The following is a 16526-nucleotide window of genomic DNA, read 5'->3' on the forward strand; positions in this document are numbered from 1 at the left end:
GGCCAGAAACATCGACCCACATAAAAGTGGGAAAAGATGCAGACAAAGAAGAAGATTTGTAGGAGATGATGAATAGAGAAGTGTTGATTTAAAAGCTCCAGATAGAGACAACTGTCGAAATCTAACCGAGGTCCTTTGCGTCAATATGCGTAGGAGGAGATGATGATGATGATGATTTGTTTAAAATCTTGGCATTCTATTCCATCGATATATTATATGCATCTAACTCACTTCCGGTCAATATAAATTTATTTGATAAAAATAGTAGGAATTATGATCGTCCTCAGGAAATAATATTTGCAAGAATGATAGAGAAGGAAGAGAGATGGTAGCGCTCGCAGTGAAGAGAGAGCGAAAATGCCCGCAAATGAAACACTTGGCAATCGTCTCATCATTTCCTACTCACACCTCCGCCAAAGGTATAAAACCGACGATTTCCAAAGTGGTCCTTCATTGATTTGGCATCTTCCGTCCGTTATACATTGGCTCTAGAAGAAAAAACGAAATAACTTAAGAATACAAGAATCGGGCGAACTCTGTTGAAGGTAAGTTAAAAAAAAAGTTAATTTTTGAGTTTTATCATCCCTTGGTCCCATCTCTTGATTAAGGGTACACTCGGGCACACTATTCTATCTTATTTCTCTTCCTCTTATTTTGTTAAAGTTTTTGTAGTTTATATAGGAGATATTTAATTTAATCTCGTTGTTCTTCTTAAAATATTTTATTTTTATTTGTTTCCTTTCCTCACGGAGCTATTTTCCCTGCTGGAGCCCCTGGGCTTATAGCATCCTGCTTTCCCAATTAGGGTTGTAGCTTAGCAAGTAATAATAATAATAATAATAATAATAATAATAATAATAATAATAATAATAATAATAATATATGAATAAGCGAGCATTGAAGAGACTAAGGATTAATATATGGTAAAACACAGACATGCGTACAAAAATTCTGTTAAAAAAAAAAAAAAAAAAAAAAAACATGCGCAAACACACTGTCGTGCAAGAAATTACGAAATAAAAAATATGATGGAATAATATGATACATTGTAGGTTGAATAATCAACTGATCTATTCGTTTCTCTTATCATTTATCTATTAATTCATTTAAGTATATGTTAAAGGTCATATGTCAAAGCCCAAATCCGAGCTAAGCCAGAAACGGAAGTAGGTCCTGAACATTACCCAAAATGTAACGAAACAGTGAGGGAAAAATTACGCATAAGATTCCTTATTATTATTATTATTATTATTATTATTATTATTATTATTATTATTATTATTATTATTAATACTTGCTAAGCTACAACCCAAGTTGGAAAAGCAGGATGCTGTAAGCCTCAGGGCTCCAACAGGGAAAATAGCCCAGTGAGGAATGAAAATAAGGAAAATTATGAGAGAACTTTAAGAACAATAATAACATTAAAATAAATCTTGCATGTGTAAACTACAAAAACTTGAAAATAACCAGAGGATAAAAACTTATATAATATCAAGAGGAAGAGAAACGAGATAGAATAGTGCGTCCGAGTGTACCCTCAAGCAAGAGAACTCTAACCCAGGACGTTGGAAGTTCAATAGTGCCTCTGTTGATCCATGCAGTGAATGGAAGACCTGGGATTTAATAGATTGCGTGGAAAGAGAGAGAGAGAGAGAGAGAGAGAGAGAGAGAGAGAGAGAGAGAGAGAGAGAGAGAGAGAGAGAGAGAGAGGAGAGAGAGAGTTGTTCTTAAAGTCGAATTGAAGAAGACATGTCTTCATCGGGGAGAGAGAGAGAGAGAGAGAGAGAGAGAGAGAGAGAGAGAGAGAGAGAGAGAGAGAGAGAGAGAGAGAGAGAGTTGTTCTTAAAGTCGAATTGAAGAAGACATGTCTTCATCGGAGGAGAGAGAGAGAGAGAGAGAGAGAGAGAGAGAGAGAGAGGAGAGAGAGAGAGAGATAGGCCTGTTCTTAAACTTGAATTGAAGAAGAAATGTCTTAATCAGAGAGAGAGAGAGAGAGAGAGAGAGAGAGAGAGAGAGAGAGAGAGAGAGAGAGAGAGAGAGAGAGAGAGAGAGAGAGAGAGTTGTTCTTAAAGTCAAATTGAAGAAGAAATATCTTAATCAGAGAGAGAGAGAGGAGAGAGAGAGGAGAGAGAGAGAGAGAGAGAGGAGAGAGAGAGAGAGAGAGAGAGAGAGAGAGAGAGAGAGTCCTGTTCTTAAACTCGAATTGAAGAAGACATGTCTGTCTTAATCGGAGAGAGAGAGAGAGAGAGAGAGAGAGAGAGAGAGAGAGAGAGAGAGAGAGAGAGAGAGAGAGAGAGAGAGAGAGGAATAATTGCATCATCTTGCAGGCATCATTTCTTTATTGTTGGCTTTCCTATCAATGCCATCCGTGTTAACAGACTGAATACAGATCAACTACTCATCCACAGATTATTTTATATCTCGAATGATCGAATTAATTCAGAGAAAGCTATTGATTATTGGCATTTACTTCGTTATCCTATTTTATCATTATGCTTTAGAGAAAGAAGGTTGCTTTCTCTGCAGCTGAGAATAATTAAGAATCAACTTTTTATGGTATTAAGAATTTAAGTATTAACATTCCATTCACACATGAAAAGCCATATTGTCATCGTACTATCTTGTTCTCCTATTAATACTTGAATTATAATCCATTTGGTCATTTCAACAAAGCATGATTATGTACATCCTTTACATTATTCTTGCATGAGGAGTAGCATGTACTACTTTTATTTATTTATTTTTTTCTTTTATTTCCTTTACAACAGTTGAAGGTATTTTCCTTGATCCTAAACCTTGTCTGAGACTATTATCTAATCTATGGAAATCCATAATCAGGAACTCTCCTCCTTCCTCTGTTTTCCATGACCTATAAGGGCTAAGTCCCACTATCGGTCCGCTCTGGCTCCAGTCACGGTCCGGTCGCGCTCCGTTCTGGCTCCAGTCACGGTCCGCTCGCGCTCCGCTCCCGCTCCAGTCACGTTCCGGTCAAATATTGTTACATCATTTTAAATGGAGGCATTCACGCTGTCACTCCGGTCCGCTCTGGCTCCGGTCATGATAGTAAAAAAATTCCTGTAGAATAGCAGGCTGATGTTCACTGCGTAAATACATCTCCTAGTCTGGCTGGACAATTTTCCTATACAATTATGCTTTTTTTTTTTTTTTCTTATATTGATAATTTTGCCAAGACACTGATCGAACCGATAGCAAACCGAAGGCGTGAACACCCCGGTACCTAGACCGAACCGAGAGCGAACCGAAAGCATGAACACCCCAGTACCTAGACAGAACCGAGAGCGAAACGAGACTGGAGCGTGACCAGAAACGTTTCTGACGGAAAAACCTCTATGCTTCTTCTTCTTCTTTGTCTGCATCTTTTCCTAGAAACAAAATCTTTGCACTGGCCCTTGCATTGAAGGAAGGAATAAATCCAAACATAGTATTAATATTCTTGATAAATTAATAAAGGGAATACACCATTTTTTTCAGATGAAGTTCCTGTGTGCCATCTGTCTACTGACGACAGCGCTTGTCTCGGGTGATGAGGTTACGGACACTCGCACTGCAGATTTAGGCAGCCTTCTTTTCCAGTGAGTATATTAGGTGGATTTTAAACTTCTGCCCCAATAAACAGTGCATATCTACTTGGGTAGTGCCATAGCCTCTGTACAATGGTCTTCAACTGTCTTGGGTTAGAGTTCTCTTGCTTGAGGGTACACTCGAGCACACTATTCTATCATAATTCTCTTCCTCTTGTTTTGTTAAAGTTTTTATAGTTTATATAGGAGGTATTTATTTTAATGTTACTGTTCTTAAAATATTTTATTTTTCCTTGTTTCCTTTCCTCAGTGAGCTACTTCCTGTGTTGGAGCCCCATGGGCTTATAGCATTTTGATTTTCCAACTAGGGTTGTAGCTTAATAATAATAATAATAATAATAATAATAATAATAATAATAATAATAATAATAATAATAATAGTAATAATAATAATAATAATAATAATAATATTGATCTCATGTTATCAATTGGTATAGTTAATTAATTGTGAAAGCTTGAATATTGAATTCAAAACTTCCTTGGAATACAATCTCTTTTTTAGTCCGATAACTGATGTCTTTTAATTATCAACAGATATATGTTGCCTTTTAGTTTGTAGCCCAATATTTCAGGGAATAGTATTTTCATCGTGGATTCTTTCTTATAAATAACTTTTTAATTATAAAAAAAATTCAAGTGTTTTTTTTGACAGTAGGCCTCACTTGATCAAAGCAAATGGAAGGATAAGGGAGTAGAATTTAGCAATTAGAGAGAAGACATCAATTATTTTCCGTTGTTTCTCTGATAATACTCTACGTTTCTCAGCCAGTAGTTCATACATCCTTGCTAATATCTTAAATTTCTCTTAACCAGTAATAGTGGCGGAGGGTTCCCTGTAAATGCTTTGCCAGGACAAGGGTTCCCAGGACAAGGGTTCCCAGGACAAGGATTCCCAGGACAAGGATTTCCCGGACAAGGGTTCCCAGGACAAGGATTCCCAGGACAAGGGTTCCCAGGACAAGGATTCCCAGGACAAGGTTTACCTGGACAAGGTTTCCCAGGGCAAGGTTACCCTGGGGCATCAGGCACCTGCAAATACTGGTGTAGGACACCAGAAGGCCAAGCTTACTGCTGCGATCAAGGGAATAATGGTGGTAATTGTGAGTATTTCAAAATTTCTATTTGAATATTTAATAATGATTAAATCATCTCATTAGTATCAGAGATCTTTTAAAGGCTTGAGACTAAAACTGGTCCATATATCTAATCATCTCATTAGTATCAGAGATCTTTTAAAGGCTTAAGGACTAAAACTGGTCCATATATCCAATCATCTCATTAGTATCAGAGATCTTTTAAAGGCTTGAGACTAAAACTGGTCCATATATCTATTCCTCTCATTAGTATCAGAGATCTTTTAAAGGCTTGAGACTAAAACTGGTCCATATATCTAATCATCTCATTAGTATCAGAGATCTTTTAAAGGCTTAAGGACTAAAACTGGTCCATATATCCAATCATCTCATTAGTATCAGAGATCTTTTAAAGGCTTGAGACTAAAACTGGTCCATATATCTAATCATCTCATTAGTATCAGAGATCTTTTAAAGGCTTAAGGACTAAAACTTGTCCATATATCCAATCATCTCATTAGTATCAGAGATCTTTTAAAGGCTTGAGACTAAAACTGGTCCATATATCTAATCATCTCATTAGTATCAGAGATCTTTTAAAGGCTTAAGGACTAAAACTTGTCCATATATCCAATCATCTCATTAGTATCAGAGATCTTTTAAAGGCTTGAGACTAAAACTGGTCCATATATCTAATCATCTCATTAGTATCAGAGATCTTTTAAAGGCTTAAGGACTAAAACTGGTCCATATATCCAATCATCTCATTAGTATCAGAGATCTTTTAAAGTCTTAAGGACCAAAACTGGTCCATATATCCAATCATCTCATTAGTATCAGAGATCTTTTAAAGTCTTAAGGACCAAAACTGGTCCATATATCCAATCATCTCATTAGTATCAGAGATCTTTTAAAGGCTTGAGGACTAAAACTTGTCCATATATCCAATCATCTCATTAGTATCAGAGATCTTTTAAAGGCTTAAGGACCAAAACTGGTCCATATATCTAATCATCTCATTAGTATCAGAGATCTTTTAAAGTCTTAAGGACCAAAACTGGTCCATATATCCAATCATCTCATTAGTATCAGAGATCTTTTAAAGGCTTAAGGACCAAAACTGGTCCATATATCTAATCCTCTCATTAGTATCAGAGATCTTTTAAAGGCTTAAGGACTAAAACTGGTCCATATATCTATTCCTCTCATTAGTATCAGAGATCTTATAAAGGCTTAAGGACTAAAACTGGTCCATATATCTATTCCTCTCATTAGTATCAGAGATCTTTTAAAGGCTTAAGGACCAAAACTGGTCCATATATCTAATCATCTCATTAGTATCAGAGATCTTTTAAAGTCTTAAGGACCAAAACTGGTCCATATATCCAATCCTCTCATTAGTATCAGAGATCTTTTAAAGGCTTGAGGACTAAAACTTGTCCATATATCCAATCATCTCATTAGTATCAGAGATCTTTTAAAGGCTTAAGGACCAAAACTGGTCCATATATCTAATCGTCTCATTAGTATCAGAGATCTTTTAAAGTCTTAAGGACCAAAACTGGTCCATATATCCAATCATCTCATTAGTATCAGAGATCTTTTAAAGGCTTAAGGACCAAAACTGGTCCATATATCTAATCCTCTCATTAGTATCAGAGATCTTTTAAAGGCTTAAGGACCAAAACTGGTCCATATATCTATTCCTCTCATTAGTATCAGAGATCTTATAAAGGCTTAAGGACTAAAACTGGTCCATATATCTATTCCTCTCATTAGTATCAGAGATCTTTTAAAGGCTTAAGGACCAAAACTGGTCCAAATATCTAATCCTCTCATTAGTATCAGAGATCTTTTAAAGGCTTAAGGACTAAAACTGGTCCATATATCTATTCCTCTCATTAGTATCAGAGATCTTATAAAGGCTTAAGGACTAAAACTGGTCCATATATCTATTCCTCTCATTAGTATCAGAGATCTTTTAAAGGCTTAAGGACCAAAACTGGTCCATATATCTAATCATCTCATTAGTATCAGAGATCTTTTAAAGTCTTAAGGACCAAAACTGGTCCATATATCCAATCATCTCATTAGTATCAGAGATCTTTTAAAGGCTTGAGGACTAAAACTTGTCCATATATCTGGATATATTTTGAAATGAGTTTAACTGAATGGTATAAAATAGTGTATGGAATCAATGACCGAAAATAATTGATAATGGACAAGAATTTGGATATGAGAGAAGCTAAAAAAATTCTACCAAAACAAAAACGAAAAAAAAACTTTCTAAAATTTTTTTAAAGATTTTATAATGATTTATGAACAAGAATTTGGAAGTGAGAGAAGCTAAAGCAATTCTATCGAAAACAGCCAAAAAGAAAAAAAAAAATTCTAAATAAAGTTAAAAGTCTTAATAACGATTTATTAACAAGAGTTTAGAAGTGAGAGAAGCTAAGGAAATTCTACTAAAAAAAAAAAAAAAGAAAAAAAAAACATTCTGAATAGTCTTAATAACTATTTATGAACAAGAATCTGGAAGCGAGAGAACCTAAAGAATATCTACCAAAACCACAATTTTTTTTCTTTTTTAAAAGATTTTAAAAGTCTTAATACAAATGAATAAAACAGGCAGGGACGTTTCCAATAGGCCATCACAAAGTCAGTAACATTCAGCACGCAAAGGATTTTATTTATTTATTTTTTTTTTTTATTTTACTTTATTGGATTTAAACACCAAGAAATCCTCTTTCATACGAGATTTATACCATTATAAAAATCGCTGGTAATCCCTACAGAATGTCACATATATTTTTTCTTATGTTTACATTTCAGTCCCTATAGTGCGACGTGGATATTGTCCCCCAGTCCGCCCACTTTGTCCCCCTACTCGCTTTGGGGGACCACCCATCAACTGCGCCCATGACAACGATTGCGGAAATAACTCAGACAAGTGTTGCTTTGACAGATGTCTGGAGCAGCATGTTTGCAAACCCGCCCAGGGAATCGGGTTCGGCAAACGTTAAGCCCTTAGAGGAGTAGTCATGATATCCCACCTCAATCCTAAATAGGATTTTGTTGATTTTATTTATGTTATTGATAGAGGAAATGTAATTACATATGTATGTATATATATATATATATATATATATATATATATATATATATATATATATACGAATATATATATATATATATGTATATATACATATATATGTATATATATGTATATATATATATATGTATATATACACACACATATATATACATATATATGTATATATATATATATATATATATATATATATATATATACATATATATTTATATATACACATATATATGTATATATACATATATAGGTATATATATACACATATACTGTATATACATACATATATATATACACATATACTGTATATACATATATACATATATATATCTATCTATATGTATATATATATATATATATATATATATATATATATATATATATATATATATATATATATATATATATTATTGTTGTTGTTATTTTATTACAACTGATAAGTTGTATTGTAACTATAAAGTATCTCGTTGTTATCACTATTTATATTGTTGTTATTATCAAAATATAAATTATCATATCAAATTAAGTTTTTTTCTCTTTTCTATTCCTTTGTAATTAAGAGATTTACTCACTCACGATTTTCAAAGGTGTTTCGATTCATATTTTGACCCATCATCTCTACTACTATACTCAAATTTTTTTAATGAGGCGCATTTGCACCGACTCGCAGCGGTGCCCTTTTAGCTCGGAAAAGTTTCCTGCTATCTGACTGGTTAGAATTATTATGTCCAACCAATCAGCGATCAGGAAATTTTTCCAAGCTAAAAGGGCACCTCTGCGAGTCGGTGTAAATCTGCCTCACTAAAAAGAATTGACTATAGTTGCAAGGTTTGGCACTGATCATAACAGATACTGTGCTAATCGTCTCTGGTATTCTTTACTGGTCACCTTTCCAAGATCTGGCCAGAGCTATTTATATCCGAGGTTCTATGGATGTAAAAGTATTAGGAATAATTTGTATATTTTCGAGTTCTCGTTTTGGAAGGAACCTATTGTAAACGTCCCTGCCTGGCGTTCTGCCGGCCTGGGGTTCGAGTCACGCACAAGCTCGATAGTTTCTTATAGTGTCTGCAACCTCACCATTCTTGTGAGTTAAGGATTGAGGGTATGGGGGACCCTACAGGTCTAACTGCTGAGTCATCAACAGCCATTGCCAGACCCTTCCTGGCCCTAACTTAGTTGGAGAGAGTCCTTGGGCGTTGATGATTTGTAGCCTAGGGGCATTGTCACTGTCCCTTGCCTCTGCCGATCATGAGCGACCTTTAAGGGGAAGCCCACTAGCAGCGACCTTTAAGGGGAAGCCCGCTAGCAGCGACCTTTAAGGGGAGGCCCGCTAGCAGCGACCTTTAAGGGGAGGCCCGCTAGCAGCGACCTTTAAGGGGAGGCCCGCTAGCAGCGACCTCTAAGGGGAAGCCCGCTAGCAGCGACCTCTAAGGGGAGGCCCACTAGCAGCGACCTCTAAGGGGAAGCCCGCTAGCAGCGACCTCTAAGGGGAGGCCCACTAGCAGCGACCTCTAAGGGGAAGCCCGCTAGCAGCGACCTCTAAGGGGAGGCCCACTAGCAGCGACCTCTAAGGGGAAGCCCGCTAGCAGCGACCTCTAAGGGGAGGCCCACTAGCAGCGACCTCTAAGGGGAAGCCCGCTAGCAGCGACCTCTAAGGGGAAGCCCGCTAGCAACGGAAGGTCGCTATAGACCATACTTTAGAGGGTGATATTTTCCCGTCGGCGGGGCTTTCCTCCCTTTGGCAGGTATGAGGTTTAAAGGCCGCTCATTAATTGCAGAAGCAAGGGACACTGACAATGCCCTAGAGACTGACCATATTTCCATATGATCGGAATCCAAGCCCCGACCAGGGAGGGCAAGGCAATGGCTACTGACGACTCAGCAGGTAGACTTATAGGCTCCCCCAAAACTCCCCATTCTTAGCTCACAAGGATGGTGAGGTTGCAGACACTACAAGAATCTATCGAGCTCGAGCGGTGAGCGGGACACGAACCCCAGTTCGGCAGATCGGTAGGCAGGGACGTTACCAATAGGCCATCACAAAGTCAGTAACATTCAGCACGCAAAGAATTCTTTTTTTTATTTATTTATTTATTTATTTTTTTTTTTTTTGCTTATTTTATTGGATTCAATCCCCAAGAAATCCTCTTTCATACGAGATTTATACCATTATGAAAGTAGATGGTATATACGTTATAAAGATCGCTGGTAATCCCTTCAGAATGTCAAATATATTTTTTTTTATGAATGTTTACAATATTTATAAAATTATAAGGCTTAAGAAAACCAGAATAATTCATCTGGATCGCAATTATTCAGTTAATAGAATTCTATTAGATTTTATCATTCTGTATAATAATGATAATAATAATGATAATAATAATAATAATCATAATAATAATAATGATAAAAATAAAAATAATAATAACAATAATAATAATAATAATTTGAATTAAAATGATAATAATAATAATAATAATAATAATAATAATAATAATAATAATAATAATAATGTTAAATATAATAATAATAATAATAATAATAATAATAATAATAATAATAATAATAATAATAATAATAATAATGAAAGCTTTTAATGACAAAGAAACATGACTGAAATTATTAAAACACTCTGATCGTTTAAGTTAATATAACACGGTGACGACAGTGAAATGCATCGTTCTCTAGGAATTTGAAAAATATTACAAACTAGAAAACCTTTTATTAATATATATCGCTAACAAAACCAAAAAAAAAAAAAAATAATTAACAAAGAAATTAAAGGAGATGAGGGCAGCCATCTTGAATGCGCCATATCTCTTGCTCAGCAAGTCCTCCTACATTCACGACATTTGATAGAAAACTAACACAGTTTTTGAATAACTAATAAACCGACATTTGATAGAAAACTAACACAGTTTTTGAGTAACTAACAAACCGACATTTGATAGAAAACTAACAGTAAGTTTTTGAGTAACTAACAAACCGACACTTGATAGAAAACTAACAGTAAGTTTTTGAGTAACTAACAAACCGACATTTGGTAGAAGACTAACTGTAAGTTTTTGAGTAACTAACAAACCGACATTTGTTAGAAAACTGGCTGCAACTTCTTGAATAACAAACAACCTGACATTTAATAGAAAACTAGCTGCAACTATTTGAATGACAAACAAACTGACATTTAATAGAAAACTAGCTGCAACTATTTGAATGACAAACAAACAGACATTTGATAGAAAACTAGCTGCAACTTTTTGAATAACAAAAAAAACCTTACATTTAATAGAAAACTAGCAACAACTTTTTGAATAACAAACAAACCTGACATTTAATAGAAAACTAGCTGCAACTTTTTGAATGATAAACAAACCGACATTTGATAGAAAATTAGCTACAACTTTTTGAATGACAAACAAACCGACATTTGATAGAAAACTAGCTGCAACTATTTGAATAACAGACAAATCGAACAAATAAACAGATGCAGACGCTATCCAAACCTGGTTCCCTGGGCAGGTTTGCAAACTCTCAGTTTGAGACACTGATCGTAGCAGCATTTATCCTTATAGTCTCTACAACTGTTATCGTTAGCACAGCTTGTAGGTGGTCTGAAGAAGGAAGCTTGAGGGCAGATGGATCTTACTGGCGGACAATAACCTCGCCTTTCACCTGAGAATATAAATGATACAAAAATGCTTTATTAAATACTGTTCTTTAGGGATTTGAAAAAAAAAAAACACAAGGAAATTACTGCATTCACTGCAGTATTTAAAAAAAGATGGTAACCGTAAAAAGGTAATATTTTATAACCCATTCACAGAGTGCGCTGCTCAAAATACAGTGGCTAATAAAGTAGGAGCAGGCAGAATAATACAGTAACTAAGTACAGGAGGTCATAAAATATGCAAAGAAATACAGCATTAAGTGACATAATGAAACATTATTCATATGATATTTTACATTGCCTATATATTTCAAACTATGCTAACTTATAATCACTTTAAGGGAATATGTTGAGACCACTGTTAACGCGACAGACAACAGGATTGGCTATGGCGTCATCAGTGGGTGGGGCTTATTTCGCCCGAAAACTTTGCGGCGACTACCTTCACTATACATTGCTGTAACATTGCCCTCAATAATTCATTGGGCAACACAAGATATATGTGTAAACAAATACTCATTCATGGTTGATGTTGAGCACATTGCTAAATCGCAAATTCAGAAACGATCTTTCAATTGAAAATAAATCTACCCTAAATATCTTAGTTTCTCTTGAGTAACTCTTCTATGGTTGAGGTATATCAATTGCATGAGGGTTAATTCGTCATCTGATTTAAGTTTTAATCCTTCATAGTCTTATAATGAATATTTATAATGACGATAATAGTTTCTCTTGAGTAACTCTTCTATGGTTGAAGTATATCAATTGCATGAGGGTCAATTCGTCATCTGATTTCGGTTTTAATCCTTCATAGTCGTATAATGAGTATTTATAATGACGTTGATGATGAATTATACAATGAAATTATTTTTCAAGCATTTGCTGAAAATTGCTTCATTGTCTTATAGTCTACTAATTCTTAGGGAATTGGAATAATTTCGGAATTCTAAGAAAAAAAAAAAAAACGATAAAAATGGATACTGAACTGCATACTACATGCCAAAGGTTGCAATTCAGATATTTTTTTATGATACATATAAACTTTTAACCTAATCAAAATATAGTTATAATGATGACTCAATGTTTTGTTTAATTTTCTTGTTTTGCCTGGGGTGATCCGATCCTAGCAGAAGAGAACTAGCAAAATATGGATCGTAATTTTCTTGGTAATAAATAAATATATTATGATCATTATTAGAGACGATTGTACATAGAGTCAACTCACACACTCAACACCCATCACAACGACACGCAAAAATTACGGATAAAATATGGGTGACCATTCACGCTCCTACAGTAGTATAGGTTGGCCAGGGCACTAGCCACCCGTTGAGATACTACCGCTAGAGATTTATGGATCCCTTCTCTGATTGGGGTTCATTTTCCCTTTGCTTACGCATACACCGAATAGTCTGGCCTATTCTTTACAGATTCTCCTCTGTCATCATACATCTGACAACACTGAGATTATCAAATAATTCTTCTTCACCCAGAGGGTTCACTACTGCACTGGAATTGTTCAGTGGTCTCTTTCTTCTAGGTAAGGGTAGAAGAGACTCTTTAGCTATGGTAAGCAGCTCTTCTAGGAGGACACTCCAAAATCAAACCACTGTTCTCTAGTCTTGGGTAGTGCCATAGCCTCTGTACTATGGTCTTCCACTGTTTTGGGTTAGAGTTCTCTTGCTTGAGGGTACACTAGGGCACTATTCTATCTTATTTCTCCTCCTCTTATTTTGTTGAAGTTTTTATAGATTATTCTTATATTCTAATGTTATTACTATTCTTGAAATATTTCATTTTTCCCTGTTTCCTTTCCTCACTAGGCTATTTTCCCTGTCAGGCTTATAGCATTCTGCTTTTCCAACTAGGGTTGTAGCTTAGCAAGTAATAATGATAATGATAATACCCTCTTTCAGTTACCACACCCCCACCCACCCCTTGAATCCTCCCCCAATCTATCTCCCTGCGTCTATGCTTCGGCCTTTCTGCCTTTTTAATCTTGGCGATGAGATTGCAACCCCCATTCATGAACCCATCCATCCTCTAAAGGTTTAAAGCTCGCACATGAATGACTGAGGCAAGGGACAGTGGCTATACCCTGGAGACTGACCATATATACATATGATCAGCGCCGGAGCCCCTTTTCATTCTAGCTAGGACCACAGAGAGCCAGCCAATGGCTGCTGATGACTCAACAGTTAGACCTATAGGCTCTCCCAAACACCCTCATCCTTAGCTCGAATGACAGTGACTATACCATAGAGACTTAACATATATACATATGATCAGCGCCCAAGCCCCTCTCCACCCAAGCTAGGACCACGGAGGGCAAAGCAATGGCTGCTGGTGGCTCAACAATTAGACCTATAGGCGTTCCCAAACCCCTCATCCTTAGCTCGAATGGCTGAGGCGAAGGACAGTGACTATACCCTAGAGACTTGCCATATATATATATATATATATATATATATATATATATATATATATATATATATATATATGTATATATACAGTATATATATATATATATATATATATATATGTATGTATGTATGTATATATATATGTATGTGTATATGTATGTATGTATATATGTATATATATAACATATATATATATATGTATATATATATATATATATATATATATATATATATATATATATATATATACACATATATATATATATATATATATATATATATATATATATATATATATATACACACACATATATATATATATATATATATATATATATATATATATATATATATATATATATATACATATATATGATCAGCACCGAAGTCCCTCTTCATCCAAGCTAGGACCAGGGAGGGCAAGGCAATGATTGCTGACGACCCAACAGCTAGATCTATAGGCTCTCACAAACCCCCTCACCCTTAGCTCAAAAGGAGGGTGAGGTTGCAGACACTACAAGAAACTATGGAGTCTGAACGGGACTCGATCTCCCGTCCAGCAGAACGCCAAGCAGGGACGTTTCCAATAGGCCACCACAGTCCTAGAGACAAGATCCTGCACCAGAGCACTTGGTTAGGGTACCCTGACACTTGCACGACCTTTTGCCACGAATTTGTCGTGGCAAGTCGTAACATTTTGTGGCACGAACTGGAAGATAAAAAAAAAAAGAAAAAAATTGCCTCAGAATCACAGCTGACCTGTCCACATTGACACGAACTGGCACGATGAGTTCACGACAAGTTCACGACAAGTTCACGCATAAGTTTGCGCATAGTTTGCGCACTTCCAGCATCGTCCCGACGAGTTCACGAACAGTTGGCGCATAGTTCACGACCCGGTAACGAAATTTTGTCGTGACCAAAATTTTGAACATTTCAAAATTCTCGTCACGACATGCCACGATGTCACGACAGGTTTACGAACACTTCACGCCAGTTCATGACGAGTTCACGCCAGTTCACGACTCGATTCGTGACAATGCGTGCCACAAATTCGTGCAAGTGTCAGCCTGGATTTATATATTAAAAATAAAACTTCACCCAAGAAGACATCGTTACTTACCTTGACCGCCGCTATCACAGCAGTAAAATCGTTGGTCTCGCGTCTGACACCAGTATGTGCAGCTGACGCCAGTGTCTCTGGCGGATGAAAATGAAAAAAGGCATTATTATCATTGTTCTAATTACTGTTATCGTAATTACTGTAATTTTTATTGAGAAAACGTTAGTATAAAACAGACGTAAAAGGAATTTTCAGTTGATATCGCCAAACCATAACTGATTTCATCTCCTCACTGAGCTATTTTTCCTGTTGGAGCCCTTGGCTTATAGCATCCTGCTTTCCCAACTAGGGTTGTAGGTTAGTAAGTGAGTAAGTAGTAATAATAATAATAATAATAATAATAATAATGATAATAATAAATAGATAATAATGATAATAATAATAATAGTAATAAATAAATAAATTTCCAATAATAATAATAATAATAATAAATAAATAAATTTCCAATAATAATAATAATAACAACAACAATAATAATAATAATAATAATAATAATAATAATAATAATAATAATAATAATAATAATAATAATAATACGAGGTGCTCTAATTTTACACCTCTGTTTAAACTACTGTAATATCTCCGTAGAGCAAATATTTTCGCTTAAACGAATCGAGAAATATAAGATGTAGACTTAAAAGATGCACGCTTTCAAAGGAAAATATTCTGATGACACCAAAGAGGTTTGAACGTTGGATTTTTTAACTTACCGATGGCAGGAGGCGAGTGTCCACGCCAGAAAACAGATGGCTATAGCCAAGACCTTCATCTGAAAGGTAGAAGATTATTATTGTTATTATCGTTATGTTGTTTTCTTCATACTGAGAATTTTTATGAAATTAATGTGCACATAGCACCAACCTCTGTCAAATGAATATGTACACTGTTAAAAAAAACCGTAATTTTAATCGGAAATTCTCTGTAAAAATATACTGTTCTCAGCCGTATTTCAGTAAAATACAGGTGACAGTAATTTTGCATTACTTTGTTATTATATTTTACAGGTTGGTTACCGCAATATCACTCCTTTACGTCCATATTTCCGTTCTTAAAACGGTGAAAATCCTGGAATAAATGTTGCCAAGAATTTACCGTTTTTTAAATGCAAATTTTCAACAGTGCAGATGAATGATTAAATGAGATGAATAAACATATTAGTTATTTAATCAATCAATTGATCGATTCATAGGTAAATTCATTAGTAAATAAATAGATATATGAATAGATAATCATACAAATAAACAGATAGACGGGTAAAAAAAAGATATTATCATATTTTCTTTTTGGATTTATTCTAAGAATATATGGGAACTACTACCACTTTTTCCTTGTTTCCTTTCCTCACTGGGCTATTTTCCCTGTTGGGGCCCCTGGGCTTATAGCATTTTGCTTTTCCAACCAGGGTTGTAGCCTAACAAATAATAATAATAATAATAATAATAATAATAATAATAATAATAATACTAGACATCGGTTAATATCGGTTAATATTCTAACAGTATTCGATAATGCAACCTAAAAGCACT

At 35.1% G+C, this 16526-nt stretch overlaps 2 protein-coding genes across 2 annotated transcripts in view; one reads left to right on the forward strand and one right to left on the reverse strand.

Annotated features, from left to right (window-relative positions):
• The first annotated feature begins 408 nt into the window (after nt 1-408).
• Nucleotides 409-7810, forward strand: LOC137654383 (RNA-binding protein 12-like). Its single transcript, XM_068387980.1, has 4 exons — nt 409-545; nt 3493-3593; nt 4416-4702; nt 7508-7810. Exons 2-4 carry the CDS (start codon nt 3493-3495, stop codon nt 7696-7698), a joined length of 579 nt encoding a protein of 192 aa, XP_068244081.1. The 5' UTR covers nt 409-545; the 3' UTR covers nt 7699-7810.
• Nucleotides 7811-10497: 2687 nt separating this feature from the next.
• LOC137654384 (uncharacterized) overlaps nt 10498-16526 on the reverse strand; it is a 6196-nt gene continuing 167 nt past the window's right edge. The window contains exons 2-4 of the mRNA XM_068387981.1: nt 15711-15769; nt 15001-15077; nt 10498-11459 (exon numbers count right to left, since the gene is read on the reverse strand). Coding sequence (XP_068244082.1) covers nt 11281-11459; nt 15001-15077; nt 15711-15769 — 315 coding nt within the window. The 3' untranslated portion in view covers nt 10498-11280. The remainder of the gene's footprint in view (nt 11460-15000; nt 15078-15710; nt 15770-16526) is intronic.

Source organism: Palaemon carinicauda, chromosome 15, assembly GCF_036898095.1.
Source record: "Palaemon carinicauda isolate YSFRI2023 chromosome 15, ASM3689809v2, whole genome shotgun sequence".
NCBI lineage: Eukaryota > Metazoa > Arthropoda > Malacostraca > Decapoda > Palaemonidae > Palaemon > Palaemon carinicauda.